The 27,220-nt window shown below is 34.3% G+C and overlaps 2 protein-coding genes and 1 long non-coding RNA gene across 3 annotated transcripts; 2 read left to right on the forward strand and 1 right to left on the reverse strand.

Annotated features, from left to right (window-relative positions):
• The first annotated feature begins 801 nt into the window (after positions 1-801).
• Positions 802-13,158, forward strand: LOC117209556 (proline-rich nuclear receptor coactivator 2-like). The gene is made up of 2 exons (XM_033451717.1): positions 802-1,707; positions 2,741-13,158. The coding sequence occupies exon 2, from the start codon at positions 2,796-2,798 to the stop codon at positions 3,198-3,200; it is 405 nt and encodes a 134-aa protein (XP_033307608.1). The 5' UTR covers positions 802-1,707; positions 2,741-2,795; the 3' UTR covers positions 3,201-13,158.
• Positions 13,159-17,788: 4,630 nt separating this feature from the next.
• On the reverse strand, positions 17,789-20,247 carry LOC117209551 (WD repeat-containing protein 34-like). Its single transcript, XM_033451702.1, has 9 exons — positions 19,990-20,247; positions 19,825-19,909; positions 19,549-19,761; positions 19,248-19,482; positions 18,963-19,164; positions 18,691-18,890; positions 18,476-18,618; positions 18,199-18,401; positions 17,789-18,081 (listed from the first exon to the last, which is right to left on the reverse strand). Exons 1-9 carry the CDS (start codon positions 20,046-20,048, stop codon positions 18,012-18,014), a joined length of 1,410 nt encoding a protein of 469 aa, XP_033307593.1. The 5' UTR covers positions 20,049-20,247; the 3' UTR covers positions 17,789-18,011.
• Positions 20,248-23,307: 3,060 nt separating this feature from the next.
• Positions 23,308-26,229, forward strand: LOC117209916. The gene is made up of 3 exons (XR_004488011.1): positions 23,308-23,522; positions 23,605-23,683; positions 23,752-26,229. It is a non-coding gene; the product is annotated as an uncharacterized LOC117209916 (long non-coding RNA).
• Positions 26,230-27,220: the final 991 nt, after the last annotated feature.

The raw sequence follows: 27,220 nt of genomic DNA on the forward strand, positions 1-27,220 counted from the left end.
ACAGATACATGTAGACTTTGGTAAGTTTAAAAACATGTCTACGGTGGGAGAACACGCTAATCGCTTTCCGCACCATCCGCCTCTATAGACTATTTCTTCTTCAGTTCTTGCGTCGTAATGTTTTATAACTTACTTCAGATTCCATCGGATTCCATCTAAAGACTACATGTATTTTTCATTTTTTGAGATTACATACATGTATAGAAAGACATTGCAATTTAAAGATTTTGCATTATTTAACATTACTTTTAAATTCTACTATAATTTTTAAAAAATTCAAATCATAAGCGTAAGTTGTGGAGAAATGGTTTGAAACTGTAGTTACTGACATTATCATCCACTTTTTTATGTACACCTTTCCCTACGTGTTTCTTTAAGTATTTTTCCGAACGTTTCAAGGTGTAGAACGTTACATTTTGTGATTTTCCATTCATCTTTGCTAAAGATGATCTGATAAACAAAGAGAGAAACAATAAAGGGTGTAAAATCATTCCTTAAATTCAGTATCATGAGCTGTCGTGGTCGTGTTTCGCTGTATTCCACCAATCGGCATGCCCTACCTTCCGATCGTTATATACAAATTAGTTTATTTAGTAATTTCAATATAAAATATGCCAAACGCTAATAGTATCCGACTTCAAAAAATTCATAGATATTTTTAATGTTAAGAGGGCTTTTAATTTTTAATTTTGTAAAGATTTCAAAGGGAACCCAATGACTCATACGAAAAAAGCCGAAACAACCCGAGACAGAAACCACGCGATTGGATAGATGAGATCACGTGACGCTATAAAATATTGGTCCAGACGACTGGTGGGGGATATTCATAATCCTTAAGTTTCGCTCGTATCTTCATAAAGATAAGAGAGAGAACGGGAGAAGGATCGTGCTTACGAGCACATAGTTTACGAGTTCTAACGCAGTACACATCCGGTTTCAGCGAGTGTTTGGTGTGAATTGACGAAATGATAAATATGAGCTTAAAAGTGAGACAAAGGGAGAGAGAGGAAAGAAAAAAAATCGTAAAAAGAGAGGCAGAAATTTAACAAGCGTTGCTGAACACGGATATGATGAAATATCAGTTTTTAAAATAGAATAAACGTGGTTTGAGTGCGCGACATATGCAGAACGTACGAGATATTGCTGATAAAAGTTAATTTCATGTTTTACGAACATATGTGTACATGCGCATGCGCGTTGCGAAGGTACGAATACGTAGAATTTCGCTGTCGAACGGTGATCGTATTGTGAAAAATCCGTGCGGAATAGCGAAAACAAACAACTCGTGTCCGCCATCTTGTGCCTCTCCAGCTACGTTAAAAAAAGGAAGTGAGAGTGTGAGAGAGAGGGAGAGAAAGAGAGGAAGGAAGAGAGAGAAAGAGTGAGTGAGTGAGAATTCCGGGCAGCGACGCGTGTGATTTTTATTTGGTGAGGAAGAAAAAAAGTGTAAGCAGAGGTGACCAACGGTCACCGAATGTGGTCAAATTCGCAAAATACACGAATAGGGAGGACTGCGAGAGAACTCGAAGTAAAAGAGGCGAGGTAGCATTGTGCTCAGAAGGAGGTTCGTAGGGTACCCCACCATTTATTCCCCCTTCCCTTTTGCCCTGAATCCCGAGATTATTGCGCAGTTAGAAAATTCATTGAATATAAAGACCGCCGAAAACTTGGTTGCATCTTTAGAAAGTAGCCCGCGGACATCGTATGGTAAGTCTTTTGATATAACTCCAAAATTAATTACTCTTCGCCCCCTTCTATGTTTGCTGTTGTAATTTCAATGCAATGTGTTTGATTTTATTTTCTTGTTATTTACTTTTTTATATTTGTTATATTTACATATATTTATATTTGTTATATATATATCTTTATTTATTATAACAATAATAATACATTAACTTTTGTAACAACTTCTTGGCTTACAATAATGTCGAGTCACATTCGTAGCGTAGGTTAACAAGCTATATACAATGAAAGGAAACTGTATTTATATCGAAGTTTAAGATACTTTGTGCCGCGTCAATTTTATTATCGATATATTATGTGGAATCACACAAGCAATGTGTTTATTATATTATATATTTAGTAAATAAATTTTTCATAAAATTTTTATTAAAGAAAAAAGCCTAATATATAGAATATCGTAATGTATACACATCATAATTTAGCGTCAGATATTGTCAGAAAATGTTTGATATTTTTGTTTCCTTTTAGAACCAAAATAGTTCGAACGGAAAGTCCAGAACCGGCGCAGAACGTGTTAATTTTAACCCTAATTTTAATTCCAAACTACAAGTCTAATTTATAGAATTGTACAAATTCAGTATATAATATTTCAGTTTTATTTTAAATATGACATTGAGACAGTAATCATCTGATGTCAATGTATATGTACAGAAATATATTTTTTTACACAAAAAATGGTAAGACAAGGAGTTAAACAGTGTTGTGTTTTATGTATGTTACTTTTATCATCGATCAGTATGGGGTCAGACTTATAGCAGTTGCGTATTGAATTTGAGTAAAACATGTTTCATATTGCTTGGTGATGAAATTTTAATATCTTCGAATGACGCATGCCAAATTGTTTTGCCATAAAATAAAATCAAATATTTTCTTATCTTCTTTTCAAAACACTGCATGTTGACGTAATCATATGCTGATAAATGTTAAAAATATCGAATTCACGATTAATAACATTTTTTGAAGTGTTAGAAAGCTAAAAGTGTAATTAATTTTGTAGACGGGTTGGTTGACTTCGTGAGTGATAGAAAGGACGAAAGTATTATAAAGAAGCCATGACGAATTCGGTACCAAAATTGAAGAACAAAGTAGACCGGCAGGGTTCGCCGAATGTCGGTGTGGAACGATATCATCACCGTTCAAGTGCAATCAAATCGTCAACATTTTTCCACAACAGTGGAAGATCTCATGGCAGAAATTCAACCGGCAGACTAACCTGCAGCCCACACGGTTTGTCAAAGGGTTCGAGAACTTCGCCGTTGCGATGTGATTACAGTCCGCGCGGCAGTCCAACAAACAGTTTCTATGCGGGTGCAAAGTTTTCTGAACCGCCATCTCCTGCGAGCCTTCCGAAACCACCGAGCCATTGGACTACGAGACTGATGAGCAGTTGTCAACAATCCGACAGGAGTTGCGATATTTCAAAGCATCTGAAGATGATACTAAACGTCCAAGCCTGATACCTAAAGACCAACAAACCGCTAAAAACGGTTACCAGCTCCTAAAAGCAAAGAGACAGGTACGATATTATCGTTCCCCTACTCTTGAATTTAAGGATGTATTTTTTCTCTTGTATGTGATGTCAAGCTGTTCGTTTTAAACATAACAAACAAAAAAACAGAAGTGTTTATAACTGCGCGATAACACAATCTCTTAAGAACGATACGCGATTAATATTGCAACAAGAAAAACAGGGCACCAGCGTCTTCAGTTTCATGGTATCAGATGCTGAGGAGATGAAGAAAAAACAAACCAGGATTCGTTGTTTAAAACTATACAAAACATATAAACATTGAGTATGAAAGACGCAGGTGCGTCTGCCGTGAACCATGATTCAAGTATATGGTAACTTGTAACAATTCTATTATGCGCCGTCTATGAAGATATAAACGTATGTATTTTAGATTATTATTATATATGATTAACTTGCAGAGACGCATACACATACACAAATACATAAACACTATTATATTATCTGTTTGACGAAATGGTACGAAGACATAGGCAAAGCTGCATTAGCTATTTTTAAAAACAATAGCTATATATTCTTTATTTTTCTTTTTTTTTTTTTGTTTAAATCAAAATTGCTACATCCTAGCACTGTTGATTATTGACAGTATGTTTTATTCTTTTTTCAATTGCAACCCGGAATTCTTTCCAAAATAGTTATTTAAATCTTTACACAAGATGTATGCTAATTGCTTTTTTCCCTCATTGAAAGATACTTTATATTTACAACATAAGTGGTAAACTTTAAGTATTATATATATTCATCTACTGCTCTTTAGCATAAACCTAAGTATCGATTAAGTGTATATCAGACTAATTATTATTCCTATGTAACTGCTTGCCTCCCAGGTTCAGTTAAGTTGTCAATAGTTTTGGTAGAATCCAATGTTCAATGAATCATAAGGACATAATCAAATTATCCTTGAAAGATTTACCAGAGCAAAATTTGTTGGTTTCTATTTATCTTCTTTTACTATCGAAGGTATCCTTACTCGTTTTGCAGCTTTGCAATAGTTCTGCAAAGCATTACATAAGATTTAAGTGACGTGTTTCCAGCGTGCATACAGATGAGATCCCATAATTCATCAATGAAAAAATGGGATTAAATTGTGTGAATGAACGATAGTGAAAATAATCTGATATATGCTTGATGAATGTTTATTAGTTTTTGTTCTCCATTTTTCAGTAAATTCGAGATTAAGCAATGCTTCTGCTTAAGTTAACAAAATTTTTATGAAGGTTTTCTTTAAGTGACAAATTTAATTTTTATCTAATATAAAAAATGTGGTCAGAAGCTTGTCATAAGATTTCATTATAAAGTGATTTTATTTAAATTTGGAATTGGATATTGTTTATTATTTAATACTGAAATTATGAGTTAACAAAATTTTTTGGTTCAGTTCTAAACATATATATTTCAAAAGTAAAATTTTTGCTAATTTTATACTGTTATAAATGATTTTTTTCTTTCTAACGTTGCACTCGTTACATGACAAAGATAGTAACAATAATTTTTAATTTTTCTTGCATTTTTCTTTCTTTTTATTTTTTTTTTTTTTTACCTAAAATACGATCATATATTTAATCAAGTAGACTGACCAAATTATTTGAAGTGGTGTTTTAACTAATACGTTTTTTTCTTTTTATCTAAAAGAAGGCACTATTTTTTCTTTTTTTTTTCTTTTCTTAAATTACGTTAGTTTCATTTTTTCTTTGGTAATTACTTTCTTTCTTCTTTCATAAGTTTAATTTTTAAGGTGAATTACGAAGATAGGTTTCGGTATATGTACATGCAGATCTCAAGAAAAAGCTACTGAGTGAATCCATGCGTGTGAATGTATATATCTTGCGTGAAGGAGTGAGAGAGAAAGAGAGAAAAGATGGCAAAAATGTGCAATCTCGAACTTTCAATTACTTTCTCCATCTTCGTAGTCTCGTAAGGCAAAACAAATTTTTAATCGTATCTATAGCATCTAACAGCGGTATGTCTCACGGAATGATTGACAGAAATTTTGATGTAAAATCGAGAAGAGTTTCATGGGTTTTCGAATTTACTAACGATACTCAATGAACACTATCTCGATTCGTTCTCTTTTCCTTTTTGGGAATCGTCGCTGTGTGGCGGTTCGCAGAAAGCGAAAGGGAGTTGCAGTTCCGAGAAAAAGGGAAGAAAAGAATTATATTAATCAACATCCGTCTTTATTCCTCTTACTTTCATAAGAATTCGATTATTTAGTTAGATTAGTTTCTTTGAATTCGTCTCCCTTTCTTAGAAATCGTATTTGTTCAAGGTTCTTTGGCAGTTTCAAATTTCTGTTCGTCTAAGTTTCCATAGAGAAAAATAGTTTTTTTATGATAGCACATGTGTGATAAGATAAGAGCTTGAAGATAAACGATGGTCGCCATACTTGTTGCTAAATAGTTTCTGCTCTCGACGGAAGAGGAATTGTCGCAATTGGTCAGATGAAAAAACAATTTAAAATACAGAGATAGGATCTTTATCGCATACATAGTTTTGTTATTAACAATATACGCATAAGTTCCAGATTTTTTAAGTAAATGGGTTTCTATCGAGGGTCTTCGCTAAAAGAAATGCTCCTCCACGTTCGTTTGGTGTTTTTGATTCGAAGGAGGAAGTACAACGATCTGTCTCAAACTGCTAGGAGATTTCAGTATTTGTCCAGTGATTATTATTTTATTAATCGGCTTTAAATTGTATATGTATAATTATATTAGGTGTGGTATTTGAAAGTTAATTGTAAATACGTGCCAGGATTCGAATGGAAAATTTTCAAATTCGGTACGAGTTTTTCTTAAGACCTCATTGGACGTGAAGTAAAACGAATTAAGCACTGCCGTCCTGTGAGAGATCGATCGAATCATCATCCCGCTTTGAGCATACGAGGATTATTGCACAGACGCGCATCGTTTGTGAATGGTGTAAATAGACAGACGAGGGCTGATAAAGAAGTTGTAAATTTCAAGCAACATCTGTAAATGTACTGTAAAAAAAGAAAAAAAAAAATGGGAGGGATTAGTGTACATACGGCGAAACAGAATGCAGACGGACGATGTGCATTATGTATATCTCATATACATAAAGGGTAAATTAATCGAAATATCTCGGTAATAACGGCGTTTTGTTCCGTTCCGATTGAGAGCAAAAGGCTTAAAAAGAGTTTGAAACTTTAAGTAACAGCAATATGCGTAATTACCTGCTCGAGTCTCGGAGAAGTGCAAAAAATAGTCAGTATGTGCAAAAGTGAAACAAAAAAAAAAAAATACAGAAAACGTAAAAAAAAAAGTAAACAGTTGAAGGTTGCCAGACTCGGTTCAAGCGATCTTTAAGGCGAACGAAATGTAGTGGAAGAAGAAAGGGCGCTATTGCGTGGTAAAAGTGAGAGAAAATATATGAAAGAGGAAGAAACGGCGTCCGAGAAAAGAAGCGACGCCAAAGAAAAAAGGGCACGAATTACAAAGTGAATAATCAACCAATAATATTAATTTAAAAGATGATAAGAAATTAGCTGTGATGATGACTCTATAGGTACTACTAATTTTTAATTGGTAATTGATCAACATATATATATATACACACACACATACATATATATATATTATATATATATTATATATTATATGTATATGATTAAACGATAAGGTGGGATAATTTAAGGAACGTGCAAGTACGATGAATATACGAAAACAAGATAATTACCGCCTTTTTCGAGAGAGAAAAACGCAAATGCCGAAACGAGAGAAATATGAAACACACATACACACTGTGTGCGAGTTGTATATCAAGTCGGGAGGATAAGAGAACATAAGTGGGAGAAGGAACATGTTTTTCTTTGTCATAAAATGCGGGGTTTGCCGCGCACTCCGACTTACTGCTATTAATTATCCAAAAAACTTAGTAATTAGCGATGTACGTATGCGCGATCGTGGAATACAAATAAGAGTAAAACAAAACAATGCTCGAAAGCATAATGCAAAAAGGGAAATAGAAAAGTAATGAAGAAATTAAAATGTAGGGTGCAATGTTTTCGTGACAAGAGCAAAGAAATTAATATTATTTAGGAACTCTTTCGAGTACGTCCATCTTGTGTGTCGTAATCCACCTTCGTGACTTTAAGATGAGGATATAGCTAGTAGTTCTAATTATAAGAGCCAACGAGAACTTGGGTCGTTTCGAAAAATGGGATCGAGGTCGGGCGGGAATTTTATGTTCGAACGCGTTTCCGGTCGGAGAGACGCGAGAACGTAGCTAGATACGCTTCTTTCCGTTTGAGGTTTACGCGAATATTTTCTACGCGATGAATTTAAAACGTACAGTTTAAACGAAAAGAAGTTGCAAGCGTTTTTTTATTTTTCGTTTTCAATTCGTTTTCATTTTTATGACAAATGGTAAAAGTAGGGCAAGAAATGTTGATAACAACACGAATAATACGAGACGATCCATTCTCGACCGGCATTTATTGTGATATTGTAACGTACAAAATCGTTCGTCGCGTGTTACACGAAAAATCGAAGAATAATCAATAAGACAAAATTAAGATTCTCGTGAATGCTTCATGGATGTATCACGTGCTCATTTTGTAAAACAAGTTGCAGAAGATACCACTCTTAGTGAAAATTTTAGGAGTCTGTTTCTTGAGTTAGGTTATAGCTAATAATTTTAATGTCAAAGACATTATGGTCTTATTATACTTATTTGTAAGGATAAAATAGTACCTCCAGATATATATCTAACGAGATTTGTGCAAAAAGGGAGCTTGAGTTGGACCAATTTAGGTTAACAGTTTATCTCTAATTATCCTTATTTTTCCAGGAATCTTCTATGAAATTCGGTTTCTGTATATATCGTACTATTAGGTTACTAAAAAAACTTTGCAATGAATATTCACGAGCAAAAGTTTTGTAGGAAGTAGACGACCGTCATTCCTTATATGTTCACGCGAGTGGCATCATTAACTTCCCATATACACCGTGATGCATCCGTCGACGAACATCATGTGACATACGAATGCACGTAGAAAATGGCTACGTGCCCTCGCATGTCCTGTTTCAATCTATACACGTGTATATCTTTATATCTTTTGAATAATTTCTTTTGCTGGTCTCTTTTGGAAAAAGGAAAGGGGTTAACCGTAACTAATAATTCTAATTCTACTTTAATTTCGCATAACTCTAATGTAGAGACACTAAACGTTATGGGAAGGAAAAAGTATAATTATTGTATAGAAAAAGGAAACGTGTCGAAATGGTATATTTGTTCGTTCCTTTGATCAGTTTCTTGAAAGAAATATTTTTTTGATTCGTCATTGCATCGGACTAGGTGTGTTATATCTTTTCTGGATGTGTAAATTAGCTTTTGAGCTTCCATGAAAACCGTCTCTTCGATGTGTTATTAGATTCTTCAGTGACACATAACGAGGAGAAGCACTCATCCGGATTCTTCCGATCCAAATTTCGTTTATTTTTTCTTTTCTTTTTCCAGCTAAATAGCGAATTCTTACGTAATTCTGGTTGTGGTTTCTTCAGAAGGTTCTTTTGCGCGTTCAACGGGTATATATTTAAATATTATTGATTCATTAGGCAAATAATTGGTTACTTTCCGAAAAATGAATGTTACATTTTTCTTCTTTTTTCCATATTTTTCTTTTTTAAAAATTAAGTTTTAATCAGATTAATAAAGCTGTGCTCTTTTTCTCTTTTCTTTTTCTTTTCTTTTTTTTTTTTTAAATTACAAGTCTGTGTAATTTTAGGTTAATGACTTCAGGAAGAACATATCAATCGCTTGCTACTTATTCTATTTCCACGGTTCATGATTTACTTTGTTCTATGTAGCTTTAGAAGTAATTCGTTCCCATGGGTGTGCGTATGTTTTTGGTTTAGGGTGAAATTTTATGTCCGTACATGGAAAGATCTTTTTCTATTCATGTTTTAGAGTTCTCTTCTTTCTTTTTGTCATGTGTATCTGAAAAATTCTCACGTGCGAAAGTGATGTTAAAGAGCAGACGAAAAAAATGAATCGATACGAATTTTTGCATATCCGTACTACTTCTCGTTAGGGAAAGAATACCGGCGAACCATTCTTAAAAAAGAAAATTCGTAACTAAAACAATGAATCGAGGGGAAAAAATGAGAATGAACCCGCTTATCGGAATAATTAAAGAAGAAACATATAAAAGAAAACAAAATGGAACCAACGTCTTCGAACGACAACGTCAAACAATAAGAAAAACGAACGATGAAGTGTGTCGCGCATCGAATCGTTTTAATCTCAAAAGTATTTTGTCACGAGGTGAGTTCGAAGCGCGACATCGTTTACCAATATACGATGTAATATCGTTTTAAAAAATTGATCTTTTATGCAAGAGAGTGAAAAATCAACAGCTCATCGATTTCATACGAAGCACTGATCATTATACAGGGACACAAAACACAGCCACACGAAACACTATGTCGATTAATTAATTAAGCCTTAAATTTAGAATTAAGTTGAGAGGTGTGATGAAAAACCAGAGATAGGAAGAAAAAAGGGAGAGAGAGGGAGAAAAATGAAAGAAAGCTCTGTCTTTTTGAAGCGCCATGATCAATGACTATATATTTGAATCAATATATTTTAAACACATGCATGATTTTAGTCGGTAAATCAATCGATGTTATTATTCTGATCTAAATCGTTCCTCCTTTTCTCTTTCGTTTCAACTTCGTACATATATCGTATTCGGGGATTGTTCGTGTTTCATTTACAATTTTTACATCATTCTCGTTGAAAGAATCGTCAAAATTCGAGGCGTGCGCTTTGATCTCAACCGTTCTTGCGAAAGAAACACTTTCTTTTCGTTTTATTTCGATACCAAGGGAATCTAGTGGTCGTAGAATCACGTGGAAATCATTCGACATCAATCATTTTCATTCGCTGTTCGATAGTAAAGGATTGGTAGGTTAAGTGTCGCTTTGCATTCGAATAGAGTTGTATCGAATTCGAGGCGACACTCTCTTCGATGTCACCGAATGATAACGAAAGAAAAGAAATAAAGATCACATTAACTGCGTGATTCTACGACACGTATTTATATATCGATCGAAAAAAAAGACATTTTCGAAGAGCTAGACCATTGTTAAGGAGAGTACGATTTTTACCTACGGTAGCAAGGAGAAGTTTCTCGTAATCTATCGATTGTTTACTCGTGTAAATTCCATAACGCATCTCTGACGAGCCTGTCGATGACAATATTTTTTATCCTTCTTCCTGCTGCTGCTCGTGAAAGTCCAGCCGTACGTCAGCGCGATGCCTGACTACAAAACATATATAACCTTGTTCTTTCTTTTTCTTTCTTCTCTCGTATCTTATTTCAGGAAATTGGTATAAACGACGCAAAACAAATAGCATGAAATTATTACGTATTATGATAGAACAAGTATCAGTATCGTTCTGACGTGCGGCTATACTATTAAATAGTAGGGGAAACGGATTGGTCGCAATGGCGGCGAGTAAAGGAAAAACGCACTGACTATTTTAGCGAATCGAGATTCGACCATGTACCTTGATATATACCTTGAGCGTGTTTTCAGAAAGTATGTGTGCGTCGGTGATACCGTGAGAAAGAGCTAGAATGCAAGTGTGTGCGTGTATGCGAGCGTGCCAAAAGAAAAATTGTGTGAGTTTAAGAACGTGCGAGACAGAATAAATATAAAAATATATATATTAAATATATTATATACGAAACAGGAGGGAGAGACTCTCGCTCTTGAAGAAGAAAAGAAACGGACGCGTTTTATCCTGTGCGTTGTCAACGCGAACATCGTTTATTGTTACAAGCATTCGAACGATTCGTAAAACGAATAAGAGAAGAAACGATGAAAAAATCATAAAAAGAATTTAGCTGGAAGAACGCGTCCGTTTAACTTCTCTCGATTTCTCGCACGTGCAGAGCGATTCGTGCGTCATTGTGCGGTCGATACTAAGGAGAAAGCAAAGCAACACACACATATTAGCATATAACCGCGTGTGTGTGTAGTTTGAAGAAAGAAGCATTTAGAAAGATAATCATGCCATCGCCCGCACGTGCGCGACAATAATTTTTCCTACGTATAGCCGGTGTGCGAAGTAACTTTAGTTTTTTTCTTCTCTTTTTTGTTTCAAGGGGAGTAACGTTTGCGCGGTAAATTCTGAAATTTTGCAAGATAAAAATTTCCTGCATAGGAAATAAAATTGTATGCTGCTCGTATAGATACGTTTCGAATCTAGTCAATTGCTAAATTAACGGGACTACTAGATGTCCATTCCATGTTTGATCGGCGGCCATCTTGAGTCGTAGACCTAGTTTCCATGCTGCTCAGATCACCACCGTAACTACCAGTAAATTTTAACTGTAAGAGTAGATTGATTCTATGTATTATAATTTGATGTTGTTTAATCGATTGACTGCCTTTTTTTATTTTAATGCGTTTTACAGCTGTACTATGATCAGTATTGTTTTAGTTTATTATAAAAATTTAAGTAATTTGATGTAGTGACAGCTGCTCTTATAGCTGAGTTATCGTTATGCAAATTATGCAGCAGTCTCTCTATCATGTTTTGAATGAAATTTACAAGCGATCTAAATTTTTGAAGAAGGAGGATTTTGATTTTTTCCTTTCTTTTTCCAAAATTTTTATGCTTAGAAATCATATAAGAATAAAGAAGGTCTAACGAAAATGACCTTTCTTTATCGCGCAGATGTTTCTCCTCCTTTTAAGAGTTGCGTCCTACAAACCATGTGGCATTTCTTCTTCGAATGATTTCTCTTACCTTCTTTTTTTCTTTTTTTTTGTCCTTTCGTAAGCTTACAATTTTACAACCGAGCATCGCTGTACAGAGCATTGTTCTACGAAACTCTGGTCTGCTTTAAACCGAATGAAACTGTAGAAGTATTTAAAAAAAAAAAAGCTAAAGCGAACGAGGTAGACTTGTACGGTGCACCAAAGGGCGCTATCCATTCGAGGAAGCTTGTACTTAAGGAACGACAGGTCTTTGTTCATTCGTGTTCACGAGAAATCTAAGATTCTCTCGTGTTACCTTTTTTCGAATTCATCTTCTTGATAACAGCATTAAAAGATATATTTTGAATCTAGAAAAAAAAAAGAAAGTGCTACAAGCATAAAAAAGAAAAGAAGCGAAAAATCGATGAACTATATCGATTATCAACCTGTCGTCTTCGAGAGTATAAGCTTCGCGAGTCCGGTAAGATTATACAAAAAACAAAAAAAACACAGAAGATCAGAACTTTTGTTCTGTCGTTTCCCAACGAAATAGTGGCGACGAGTTTATCGTTAGACAGTAAATTATATAGGTATAAGTAAACTTTACCGAGTCGCGATTTCTGCGATACAAGACGATAAGATTAAACGAAGTTAAGAAACAAAAGATGGATGAGAGTCGTATGAACGATGCAGGGATAGAAACGACGTAAGATAACGATGTATAAAATGATGAAATCATGGAATTTCCCATTCGTGTCTCTTTAATAAAACTCCGTCGCGGACACGATGCAATTTGCTGTCAAGTTTTAGGGTACATAAGAAAATAGAGGTTATATAATATATATATATCTATTATTGTACGTAAAACACGCAGAAGCAGTACGTTTAAGATTCGAATCGTGCGCATACATAAGAAACACTGTATTATAAAAATATCGTAATAAGAGTGACCGTTTCGCGAATAACAAGTTTTTTTGGAGGAAGACCGATCGATGAAAAAGAAAAGCGGATCTAGGCGAAAGAAAGGGAAAAAAGATAAGATCCGCAAGCAATTGTATATAAATGTGTGAAGCGAAATTCGATCGTGCGAGCCATGGCGAGCGCGTGAAAGAGAATATTTTGTTATGTAAAAAAAAAAAAAAAAAACGACTGAGATGAAGCAGAAGAAGAAAGAGAGGTTCATTTTTGGGATACAATATGGCTGCAGCATATTTTCGAACGCACGTTTCGAGTTATCGTCTGATCGATATACATATGAATCTTTTTTGCGGCCTCAAGCTTGTAGAGAAGAATAAAGCAATGAAGACGAAGAGGAAGAAGAAGAAGAAGAAGAAGAAGAAGAAGAAGAAGAAGAAGAAGAATGGTGGCAACAAGAAGTAAAATGAACGGCGTCGTTACGCGCAGGAACGAGATTTCTTTATCATTCCAACAGATGGGCTTATTAACTTGGTCACTTTCATATTTAAAAAGTAAGAAGAATCATAAAGAAAAGTACATTCCGGTTCACAATAAATCGCCGATTTTTCTCAAAATGGCGTGTACGATTTACCAACAAATCATACGCACCATGGTATATATTATACCAAAGAGGAGAGAGAATCTCGACTGGACGCAACTCCTGTCGAATTTTTATTTCTTCGAACGAATGAAAGTAAAAGATGAAGATCGAGAGAGGACCAAGAAGAAGAAACAAGAAAGAAATAAAATCGTGGCAAGGGGATAACGGGAAACTTAACGATTGCGCGATCGACCAGAATAGATAAGGATTATCGATTGGCCACCTTTCGACGCGCATCCCGTTGTTTCCTTGGCGAAACAATCGTCTCGTGTTTGCGCGTCCGACGTGAAAACCAGGGCTGTTATTTGTAACGAGGCAACAGAAGAAGAAAACACTAGGATATTACCTACACGAGAGGCAGGTTCTCGTGCAGGTAAAGAAAAGACTCGAAATTTTTTCGATGATATAATAAATAATTAATAATCGTCCACTATGAGGTTCGACAGAGGAACAATTATTTTTTGCCGTTTTTTCTCTTATCAGAGAAAGAAACATCTCGTGGTTTCATTGCTAGAGCGATGGACCAGCTACGACACAGCGAGATGATTATTGTGAACGGCGATGATGATAATATAATGATTGATCCTCCAGGAAAGCTAAGAGAAACTGAAACAGATAGCCAGTAAGTACTTGGAGAACAATATGACGAAGGAATATATATCCAAGTCGTATCTAAAGCGTAATCATTTATATATCGTAGTTTTGGTACTGTTATTCGAGTATGTATACACGCGTTTTTTTTCGAAGAAAATGTGGTAGACGCGTGACCAATGGAAGAGGAGGAGGAGAAGGAGGAAGTACGAAGAAGATAAAAAAGGAAAAGGTTGTCGACGATAATAAAATGATAGAGAGAAGAAGAAGAAGAAGAAGAAGAAGAAGAAGAAGAAGAAGAAGAAGAAGAAGAAGAAGAAGAAGAAGAAGAAGAAGCGTAGGTAGCAGCATTATGAAATGGAAGATTAATCACGAGTAAAAGGGGAACTATAATAGTCTTTCAAGATTGATTATTATTGATGAAGAAGAAGCGAGAAAGTGGATTTGAACGAGATTGGAGCGAATGTAAGAGGATTTCTAAAAAACCATCAGAAAAAATGTCTTTTTGAGAACAAAAAGCGCCAAAAAAATCAATGTATACAACCAGTGAAGAGTATGCGTGAGAAACAGTGCGAGTGGAAAGAATGATTGAGGATAAAAGTAAGGAAGTATCAACGCAAGGCAAGTTTACAGAGGACAGTAATGAATGCAGATGATATCAAGAGACAAAGCAAAATGTACACGTGGAATTGAAAGTGTTGGTGTGCAATAGTCGTCGAGGAAGGTCAAGATCAAGCCGAGAAGATCTAAAAACAGAAGAAGAAAAAGAAAAAGAAAAAGATTCTTGAATCCTCTTCCGTCTAGAGACAAGGATTTGATGTGAGGATCTTTTTTGTAGAAAGTTTTGAAGCAGAAATTTCTGAGGGGATTCGTGAGATAAAAGTCAGAATTGACTTTATTTGAAAAGTATTTCAATGCAGCACAAATACAGGCATACACACTACACACACAGAAGCATACATACATATACATGCATATAGTTCATTCATATACACACATATGTACATAAGAAGAAAATGAAAGAAGCAGAACTAAGGGTTTAACGTCAGAAAAAATGCGCGCTTATGTGAGTCACGTGTGTAAAATTCGAATTGAATGAACACTGGACGCACATTTATTACTACCACCGCTACTATCTGTATATCACGCGGTATATGTTAACGAGAGTAAACGCAAAAGTGCGAGAACCTTCGAGAGAATGAATGTGAAGATACATTGAAATGAACGAGGAAACAAGCTGACAAGTGACGGAACGCCTGAAAATTTTTTCAGTAACCGAAAACCTATATACTGTTTTACCAGACTTCGGAAGACGAATATATACATACACACGTGTATACAAAAACATGCCACGAATTGAAGCTTCTTTGATCTCCATCTATCGTATGAATGGATCTGCTCCTTCGAAAGAAAAAAAATCAGAAGAACAGAAATAGAGCAACAAGAGAAAATTTTTAACGTTTCCTGGTATCGTAGACAATCCTGTCTTTTCTTCTACCTATTCTTTTCTTTTCTATTTTTTCCCCTTAATTTCTTTCGCTTTCATCGTCCTTTCCTTTTGATAATGACGAAGAACTACCGGCCGAAAGTGTATGCAGCAAAGAAGCGCTCAGCTTTGTTCTCCAATACTCTTCGACGATAATATTACTAATCCTATTCTAATACCTTATACTATACACACATTGCGCATATCCCGTCCACATTTCCTCTTTAATATTCTTTTTTCTTTAGGGCCCTTTTCAGGGCCCGCAAACGTTTCATTCATGGAGTAACTATTTCTCGGATAAACTAAACATCGACAAACAATCCGTCCTTTTCAGGATGAAAATTTAAGAAAATCCTTTTTAGGAGGAACATTTAAAACCGTTCTTTTCAGAACGAAAATTAAAAACCGTTCTTTTCAGAACGAAAATTAAAAACCGTTCTTTTCAGAACGAAAATTAAAAACCGTTCTTTTCAGAACGAAAATTAAAAACCGTTCTTTTTAGAACGAAAATTAAAAACCGTTATTTTCAGAACGAAAATTAAAAACCGTTATTTTCAGGAGAAAATGCCATACTTTTCAGGAAAATCCCCTAAAAGTATGGATGAAAACATTTATTAGCAGTTTGTTTTTCATTTTATTGCAATGTTGTTGGATTTTACTTGGATTTATAACTGTGTTGGGTATGTATATCCATTAACATAATGTTTGTAGATTAATTATATTTTAATTATAGCATCCGGTAAAGTATTGTTCAACGTATTTGCATAAATATCGAAGAAGGTCATGGAAGAGATCCGCTATAGAACGTTCAGGAAGTCTAAGTGTGTCACGTATCAATAGAAAAGCAAATAAGTTTTACGATTTCTTTGGTTTCTTCGTCATACATTTCATTATGAAATAAATGTGTTGAAATAATCCTTAAGCGCTTTACTACTTCTAAACAGAGAGTTATATACTTATTTATATGATTCAACTTCTTGGGAAATTAGTCATAAGACGTATCTCTTTACGTGATATGCTATATCTCGATGACTCACCAAAAATTAATCATAACCTGAGCAATTGCAATCTATGAGCACTTAATAGAGATTTCATAATTTAAATTTGTTGTACATATGTAAAATACGAAAGAATTATAGGTCATTTTATGAACAAGACGTCTTAAAAATAAGAAATTTGATTCCGATATAATTTTCAGATACAAATCAAGTTTGTTCTACTTCTCTGTGTGACATTCTTTCTATTTATCTAATTTCTACATTTCTATCTAATGAAGCTACAAAATGACAAGAATTTAAATGAAACAAGATAGCCCATTGAAGATACAGGCAAGAGGAATTATATTTGTTAGTATTTACTTAGCCGAATTGATGTTTCTTTCTTTGTAGTGAAACATGATTATTTTTTATTTTCTTCACTTAATTTTTTTATTATAGCATACTCTTTCTCCTATGTCAGATATTTTTAAATCTGATTGTGTATACATACTTTGAACTTACGTACCAAAATGATTCATGTCTTTTATTTTTCCATATGAAAGATACAAATAAGAAGATTTACACGATTACGCACAGTTTGTACTTAGTCGTGTTGACTTAGGCAGGTTTTGAAAGTTCATGGTTACAGGTAGTTGTGACATCAGATATTTGGATGAATCAGCAAGATAAAAGGTAATGGAACTTAAAAGAAACGTAAATAATTATGAAATAAATTGTCGAGCGAATTCAAGTATTTATTTGGTTGTTATATAGTATTAATAAATATATGTTTATATAATGTGGAAGTATTCATTTATTTACTCCAATTTACAATCGTAAATTTCCCCATAAATTATCGAAAAATGTTACTATAGCATAAATAGAAAAAGAGTAAATTTATACGAGAATTTAAAAAACTGCATTATATTTGATACACTTTATGATTAAATCTGCAAATTAAAATATTTTAGTTTCGTTGTGTTTTGAATTGCTGCCGTCTTAAATATTAACTCATAATCGGACATAATCGTGGCATTATTGCTTCTTTCATACATTTTCGCAATAAATTTGTCAAGTTATTTTTACTCAACGAAGTCTAGTTTAAAATACATGTTAAGCTATTTAAATCATAGAATATCTGATGTAGTAATCATATGCTATTAATATCGTGCCTAATTTTGTTGCATGTTATTATATTTATTAGGAAGAGGAAGTCGAAAATAGAACAGTGTATATTGAAAACGTGTGCGTGCGTGACTGCCTTTTATTATAAAAGTAATATATGCTGTTACACAATAAATATATACATGTTTTTATATGGATTACAAGATAATAACATTGATAATACAATGAATACATAAAAAAGCAATTTTATAATGCATATTATTTAATATCTTTACAATAATTGCCTTGGGATTTTCCAAATTTCTATAGTTCCTTGTGTGTCACCAATGGCTACCATATTTCTATAAAACAAGTATTACAAACAATATAATGCAAATTACATATTATTACAAATCATATATTATTGATGCATACTTCAAATTTACACATACATATGTATATGTACTACGAATGCTTACTTTCTTAAATTCACACGTAAGCAGCTAGTGTTTTGCCTATCAGTGGTCTCAAAATTTATATTTGTCACAGATTTTCCACCAGTGACGTTATACAGTCTAATCTCCGAGCCAGCACCATAAGTTGCGAATATGTCTTGATTCCCGAGCATCCATGCTAAACCCACGATTGTATTTTCACAAGAAATCGACGTCAAGTTCGTGTGCTAGATTATATAAAGGTTTTAATCTGTTATGGCGTTCAAAGTACAAAAATAAACTCTAACGATAAAATTATTACCTCTTCAAAGTGATATATACGAATTTCTTTGTCAGTGCCAGCAGTGACGAAAAGATTACGTATCGGGGAACATTTAATGCACGTAATACTACCTTCGTGCCTTTCATACTCGTCTACCACAGGATCCATTAGAGTTTCATCATCTAAAATTAAAAATTGATTATTACTTTCATAGAATAAAATAAAGTTTAAGAATTTATTAGAAAAATCCATACCTTCGATAGGAGCAACACGATCTAAGCTACATTTGTATATTCCACCGCATAAGGTACCCACGATAAAAAATATGGGATCTCTGGACAAAAAATCGAAGGCAGTAATACATAATCCGGATTCCATAGCGCGTTCACGTGTGCCACCTGCGCTACGTGGCCTTGAGTTTTCTATTGGATTATATTCTTTGGTTAATTTCAGTCTAAAAACATACAACATATGTGATTATAAATAAATGTTTGTAAAAACTTGTTGATAGTATTAAAATAATTACCGTTTATATTCACGGGCAACTGTAAAATTGGCCATCATCTTGTGGATGAAAATATATCCATCTTTGCTGGAGCTCACAAGCAAGGACACATCATTTATAGTTCTTGCTTTCCAGTACACTTGAGACACACAATCCCCATGGGTACAAATTGTTGTTGGTGCCACTGATACATTGTCTCTTAAGTTCCATACAAGAACATCACCTTGGTATAAATAATATTTACAATTAGTTCTTAGCTTATAAATAACATGTTTTTTCTAGAAATTTTACAATTAAGTAAACTACCATTGAATAAACCAGCAGATATAATGGATGGTTCAGTTGGATGATAAGCCAACGTTGTTATACAGGCATTTGTTTCCAGTGTTTTATTTGGATTATCTGTGAAACTACCCTCCTTTGTTTGATTATACAATTGCATTTTAGATAGATGGTCACACCATGTTTCATGGTAAGGAATACCAAAAGAAACTGCCAATGTTCCTCCTCCAATACTCCAACTCATATCACTTACTTTCATCTAAAAATATTATTAAATAACACAAGGGAATGAAAGAAATTAATAACTATAAAAGACAACAAATGCCTGAGAATCAGATTCAGTGCTATGAATTTTTTGCAGAAGCTGTGTGCTTGTCAGTAAATCTTCATCAATTTTTGGTTCATAATCTTCAAATGCATTGGTTCCATAAGATTCATCTAATGCTTCCAATATACAAGGCGTAACTCTATTTAAAAATTGGGCCAGTCTTTCATAGTTCACTTCTGGCTTCTTCTTCTCTTCGGTTATAGTTTGAGTCTAAACAATGCAAAAATATTAAAATCAAATTTAGCCATATTTTTAAGATATGTTTACAAATACCTCGACAGTTCTTGTTTCGACGGTTTGCACGGGATTCTGATTATAAACAATTTCTGTTGTTTGAACGTTCGTAGATTGATGCGATCTGCCAAATATTAAACAATTAAAACGAATAAAAAAATTTTGATCATATAAATGAAAGAATACGAAATTTTAGGCACGTACTTCGTAGTAGATAATTGTGAGTTGAAACTCACTGCTTCGAGTGAACGATTAGTGAACATTATTATGTATATTGTTAGAAATATTATGTTGTTGCAAAGTTAGTATTTTAAATAGTGTATGAAGTTGTTTATTAAATTACTAAGTATTTTATAAGATCCAAGAGAAAATAAAAACATTCAGTAGAGAGCATACGTGTGAATTTACAAATGTGAATCAGCTGATGGATATCATAGCGCCATCTGAATGCAACTATTACAAATAAAAATTGATGCATAGGCGGTAAAGAAGCAAATTAAAATTGCCATCTAAGGAACAATTAAAATATTACTAACCGGCTTGTAACATTGTATGTATGTATGTAACATTTTATACATATACATGTGATTTTAGATACATGCGATCAACAATCACGACTGTTTTGGTTCTCTACGTGAATCAACTGCAATACCATAATAATTTCTAAATGCAACATATAAAGATTCAATGTATAGATAGATTACCGTAATTTAAAGATATCTTTTCAAAACCTATGACAAAGCACATCTTTCCTTCTTTCCTTAAACTAAGCGTATTATTATTTTATTGCGGATCGTTATAGTCGGACACTCGAATGTCGCTCATGGTTCGTTCAGAACCTTTCTCTAGTATCAATCTGTAAAAATACCTCAACAGGTAAATACGTATTTCTTCTAAAGGTCTGCGCTTATTCTGGTTCTTTGCAATTGCATTAAGTTGCACTTCGAGACAGTCGAATAAAAATTTGCATGAACGTCCTCCCGTACTGCAACAATATGTTAGTCAAAGAACTGTAGGATAAAAATGTATTATTCATCGCGTATGGTTCCTTTACATATTTGAAACGAACAAAGCCATACCAGGAGTCTTTTTTATTGAACATACCGGTTTTATCTGCAATAAATACTTCGAAGCTTGGTGCATAAAAGCGGCTTGTGGTAGCACCATCAAAAATGGTAATCGCGCGACAGTCTGTCGCCGCGATTTAGAATAGCATAGATTTATATGAAGTAGTTCACACGTTATCGCCCTTTCTGTCTAGTACCGCTCGTATGTCTGTCCTTGTCGCACAGTGTCGTCCTCTCTGTCTAGCGCCGCTTGTATCTCCGTCCTTGTCGCACGGTATTGCGCTTCTTACACAAGACATTTACCTCCTTGTTCAAACGTAAGCTATGTGTTACCATCTTCTGTCTTCAATTGATGATAGCACATGATTTAGTCATAGACAAGGAGCGCATTTATGTACGACAAAGACAGATATATGTACCGTGCTGCACAACGAGAACGCTACTGTGCGGCAAGGATAACGATACTGAACAACAGGGACAGATATATATGTTGTATTAGACGAAGAGATCCATACTTGATACGATATTTGATCATACTCGAGTTCGATCAATTGGTTGATGAATTCCGTGAATTTGATCAGGCGCGATCAATTAACAGGGAACGTATTTTCGATATGAAGCGACGGCTAAAACAGAACTGCTATAACGTTGACAGTCAATAAGGTAGGAGTACGCGATGTTGGTAGCGACACGAGCGCGGCTAGTAAAGTACGTATTTGAAACTACGAATTCAATTTTATCGTGTAATAAAATAAGATAAAGTAAATTATTTATATGAGAAATAACATTATATTATTAGTAATAGTTAATTGTTACGGTTCTCATTGTGTTAGCAATGAAATATAGATAAAACTACTACTATTTGTTCATTCGATTCCATAATCTTTACGTTATTTTATCTACTTCTATAATGCGTTGATACATTTATCATCTTTAAGTGAGTACATTGAAGATCACGCGCTTAACAAAATTAAATTTAGAACGATGTAAATATAGAGATACATGTGTTTACGTTTATAGATTATTGAAACTTATACGATATAATCTTTTATTCGTTCATAAAAAATTATAATTTATGATTACGATAAGATTACCAACGGGAAGTAACTCAAAAGTAGAAATACAGATATTTAAAGATTTTAGAAAGAAGACACACGCAAGCATACAGATATTACGATAGTGTGATGTAGACATCTAAAATGAATAATAAAGACGAGCTCTATAGATATCTTGCTCGTCACGTAGTACAAAAAATTCATGGATGTATATGGAGGCTGTGGTAATTGGGCTCGAGCAAATAAGCAATTACTATGTTTTGGCTTGGCAAATATTATAATAACGGGCTAGAGGGGTTAACCAGGTTATCTGGAATATGATCATCGGTTCAGGCGTTTTAGAGAGCGCCAAAACCGGCACCAACCTGCTGCTCACTTTTATTTCCTTTTTTAATATAGTTGTTTACTCAAGGGAGCTTCGTTACTACCTCCATCAAAACTATGCAAAACTATATTCTTCGTTAATTTATATGTTTTATCTCGTAATCATAAAATCACCGAGGAAATTAGAAATTTCGTTGTTTTTGTATTAAAATATAGATAAATTAAGAATTTCCATTAATTATTTTTATTTCATTTTATGTAACATCTTTTTCTTATTTTTAATTGTACAATATGCTAACATGGTTGGGCAGGACAAAAATAAAACATCCTATATATTAATTTCGAATAAATCGGTATTTTCGGAAATGTACCGGAAGTTACGACCGATGTGTTTAATGCGACTTTAATACCACTTCGGGTTTTCCGCCTATTTTCAGTTTCCTGTCGGCGTTTTCGTTTTATTTACCTTGCGGTGCAATTAGCGGTTTGCCGATTTTCTTTTTGATGGTTAAGCTTATGCATTGCCCTGTGTTTTCGGCATTCTCTAATGTTCCGTGAAATTCTATATCGTTAAATAAGTATACACCTTATTTCCTACTCGTCTTTCACAATTTACTTTTTCAATAATACACGATCTATCCGTGAAACGTTACGTTACACCACATAATAAGTATATATTTTTAAGCACGATATCTTTGAAACCCGTGGAGGAAGGAACTTCGAACGGGTGCTCTTCCACCGAAACTCAAAGGACATTCGCTCGAATAATTTTACTTCCTCCGTCGTATGAATTCGTACGAGTTCCCTCGAGCCTTGTTACATACAAAACTAGGAAAATGAAGTATTGGATCATCCTGGCGATTCCATGTTTCTAACTTCTATGGTTGACTTTGTTAAAAATAGCCTGAACTTCGTTCTTGACAAATGAGATCGATTTCACTGCCAACGAAATATATTGTCCGTGAATGTAATACTTTTGATAAGAGCGTAAACTTGCTGAATACAACAGAGTACGAACATACCGATGGATGGATCAAAGCATGTTTGTTTATAACAAGAAATTTTTAATCGACATATAACGCTTTGGTTTGTAGATTTCTGAAATATTTCCAATTTCGTGATCGTAATTTGTTAATAATTAGATATTGTTTGTATTTAGGGTGAAAAAGATTTCTCTCGCTGGCCAACTGGTCCCAGGTGTGTACACTGGGAGCGTGGCAGACGCGTGCTTCTCCCCTCTTTAACCTCAGCCGAACGCAGTTGCTTTTACATGCTTCTTCATTCTTTCTATGTATGTATATATTAATATATGTACTATAAAATAATTTAAAATAAATATCACATAGCCTGGGAAATTTCATCTATATTTCAAGAGGATATGAAATCTTTGTAGAAGAAACAGATCCTGAAAGTTATCTGAGATACGAAAACGTTTATTTCACAGACAGATAGGTTAATATCGTTTTCCTGTATATTATTTTTCTATTATATAGTTTAGCCTTTAGATATTTATCTTTTAGATGCAACGTGGATGGAACAAATCAAATTAAAGTACGAAGGAAAAATAGCGTATACTTAGTATCTATTAAACACAGATAAACATAGATCTTTACGATCCAAGTCGCTTTAAGGTTAAATAAAAACGCATAAATCATGGAAGAGACAAAAAGAGAAGAAATTTACACCTTTATAATGCAAATTAATAGCTCTTCCAAGCATTGCTATCGAAGAGAATAATGAGCCTTGTTTTAGACAATTAAGAGAAGAAGAACGTAGAAACTGGTCACGTAAGATTTGCATTTGAGAAAGGTGGTAATTATTTGCAACGGAATAACGCAATTATCAAATTGACCCTCGCACCCTCACATAATTACTCGCGACTTCAGGATTTAAGTGGATAATCATTGGGAATTGGCGAACTGTTCGTTGAACGTTGAAATTTGGCAAGCGTCAGAATGTGGGGCGCCAGGTCGTCAATGCGTACCATGTAATTTATGGTGAATGTATGTATACATCTCACGTGGATACTGGCGGTAGATTTTAACGCTGAATTTCGAATTTATTTTGCGTGAATTTTTCACGATAATCTGTTTCCGCATAAAAATTTCAACCTATCGTAATACGATAATCGTGTCGTGCTTCAATTGCGAAAAGAACAATCGTGTTCCTAGTTAAATTTCTTTATGTTAGTCAAAGAATTAGATTCGTTTAATTTCCTTTATATTTACACGGAAATCTTCTAACGTGTGTATTTTCTACAGGTATCCCTTGCTTTCAAATCTTTACGTATATTTTAATTACACCTATACGTAATTTCAAGACACGTGCACATTTTTCACTTTCAAGATGTTATTTAATATTAATTGGTCGTTATTAAAACAAAGTATCAGAGATTAAGGTTACCGATGAGCGAAAATTGACAGAGTTGGTGTAGTGGCAGCAACCTAACAGTAGGAGGAAAATGAAATTTTACTCTCAATCAGAGAGCCACTCGATCACACAGGAGGGTGCCATATTGTTACGTTCTAACCATTCTCTCTTCTTCTTTATTTCTTTCTTCTTCCATAATCTTTTCCTCTGGTTTGGATCAACTGTTGTTTTACGAGGACTCTTTAGCCTCGGCAGACGGCCCATTGTATCGCTTATTTCAATGCGCGGATTGTTTTCAAAAAGAAAGCACGATTGTTTCATCTTTTTTTTTTTTTTTTTAGCTTCCTCCTCTTTGATGTTCTGCTATTTACCGATAGTAGCGTATCGAATGTACGGCTATTAAGAGTCTATGAAATTGTTAATGATAGTTTTAGAAAGGAAATGCACGAAATCCTAACTTTCAGCGAGAATCGTAAGACACCTTGTTCTTTAACATCTTGCGAGACAGTTGCGCGATGGTCACTTCTGAAATTTTTTCAATTTCTGCTGTTTGTCGTTTACGTTTCGAGAAATTCTTCAACGAAACGATGGTACAAATCGTTTTTGCCTGTCGTAATACGAATCACTGGAATGGTTCGGGCCACCATGATTTCGAAGCTATTTTCTACGTGGGTCGTTCGAGGCTTCTGGAAATCAATTTTTCCCCTCTGGCGCCAATTAACCAGAATTTTCTCAACTTCGACGTAGGTCCTTTGGTGCATGGTAGTTTCAAACTTTAACTTTGGGAAAGTTAATCGCTCCTTCCGTTTTTCTTTTTCCTCGCTTCAGTTCAGCCAATATAATTTGTCGAATTCATTCTCATGTCCACGTGATCTATTATCGTATCAAGGATGAAAAAACGCATTAAAACAATGCATTTTCTCTTTGGTTATTTCGTACTTGAAATATTTTTGAAATAAATTCGTTTACTTTTATTTTTCATATTATCTTTTATTTTCCAAAGTCTGCTTGAATAGATATAGCAGAGTAATGATATCATAAATCTTAATGAAGCAAAGTTATTAGTAGACACATTCGTAGAAGCATCGTGAATTTATCTGAAGTTTCTAATTTGGCCTTCCATTCAATACGATGGGAAGAATATAATCGGCTTATATACATTTAGTTGACTAAATCCAGGAAAATGTGCCTACTATCTTTTTCTCCTTCTACCTATTTATCTCCTTTTGAACAAATTGATGCACAGTCGTCGCGACGAGACGAAAGTTGCACAAAAGCTTAAATCACGATAGACCGTGGATACCGGCTAGTTAGGAGAGTTTTGATGAATCCTAATCTTGTGAAATATATGCGTGAATAACGAGCCACGACGGCCATGGTGCGTTTGAATTAAAACGTATTATCCTTGTCTATCCTACCGACTAATATCTACTAAATGGCGACTAATACCAATCCTATTCATACGGATGATATGCTTCAATGTGACGTTTACTTTTATATACTAGAATGTCATAATCTGACGCCATCCACGCAGCTTCATCATCTTTTAACATATTTAGTATCAGACAGTTAACGTTTAACAGATCAGAGACTCGAGCGAAATCTTTGTAAAACGGAAGAATTCCTTTCTTTTTTCAATTCGATTATTCCTCCCATGCTCTGTTTAACGTTAACTAATTAGAATATAATTGGAATATTTATATAACTTGACTTAATTTAATTTATCTTAATTTATATAACTTAAACGCGATCGTAGTATATGATACGGTAGAAGATAAAAAAGCAAAAGTGTTGGTAGTTCGGTTTCAGTCGAAAGTCGTGGGAACCGTTTTGATAGAATAGGAGAACGAACGACGTAGGAAGGTAGGAGAAGGAAACGAAGAATCTTGGTGGAAGATACAAAAGGGAAAAGAGAAGAAAGGGAAGGAAGGTAAAGCCGAGCAAAGTTTGAACGATGGGATGAGATCGTTGGTTCTGATTCCAAGCAAAAATTCGTGATACAATGCGAGCGTTTTCATTCCAAATAACGTAAATTCAATGTATATCCTGTTTTATTTACGAACTTCGATTAACGACATATCGTTGTATTTAACTACTTGTTCTCTACAACCTGCTTACTCGCAACGTTAAATAAAATTATAATTACAATAAAATTACAGTTGTTTATTCGGAGAAGCATAGAAATTTCAAATAGTAATCATAAAATTGTACGATTATAACGTTATAACAGAATTCCTGTCCAACTTACTAAATACTACGATATAATTTTCGATCGCGTCAAATTATAAATATTTTTCTATCAACGTTCACTCTCTCTCTCTCTCACTTTCATATTTATTTTCATTACTCGTAGATACATCGCTTGTCCAGATACTTTTACTTGTTGCATTTTAAATACAGGAAACCGCTTATGCAACGATCGCAATGTTCAAGAAACGACGAATACCGTGTACGTCTTTAGATCTGTTGTGTTCTCGTCATCAGCAAGACCTTTCGATGCGCGATAATTGGAGTCCCGAGAGGAAAGTATTCTTTCTCGTTCCTTGTCGGCTGTAGTTGTTCGTAGTAATTTAGCAGGTAGCGGGACCGCACGTTTCTACGTGGCCATGTTCACCCTCT

This window comes from Bombus bifarius, unplaced genomic scaffold (genome assembly GCF_011952205.1).
Source record: "Bombus bifarius isolate JDL3187 unplaced genomic scaffold, Bbif_JDL3187 scf7180000007968, whole genome shotgun sequence".
NCBI classification, from domain to species: Eukaryota; Metazoa; Arthropoda; class Insecta; order Hymenoptera; family Apidae; genus Bombus; species Bombus bifarius.

Coding starts and splice junctions, on each gene's coding strand:
- LOC117209551 (XM_033451702.1), bottom strand. CDS start 20,048: ATGTTCACTAATCGTTCACTCGAAGCAGTGAGTTTCAACTCACAATTA. Junction 19,165..19,247: donor ATCTGCTGGTTTATTCAATG/GTAGTTTACTTA, acceptor ATTTATACCAAG/GTGATGTTCTTGTATGGAAC. Junction 18,891..18,962: donor GTTGCCCGTGAATATAAACG/GTAATTATTTTA, acceptor GTATGTTTTTAG/ACTGAAATTAACCAAAGAAT.
- LOC117209556 (XM_033451717.1), top strand. CDS start 2,796: ATGACGAATTCGGTACCAAAATTGAAGAACAAAGTAGACCGGCAGGGT.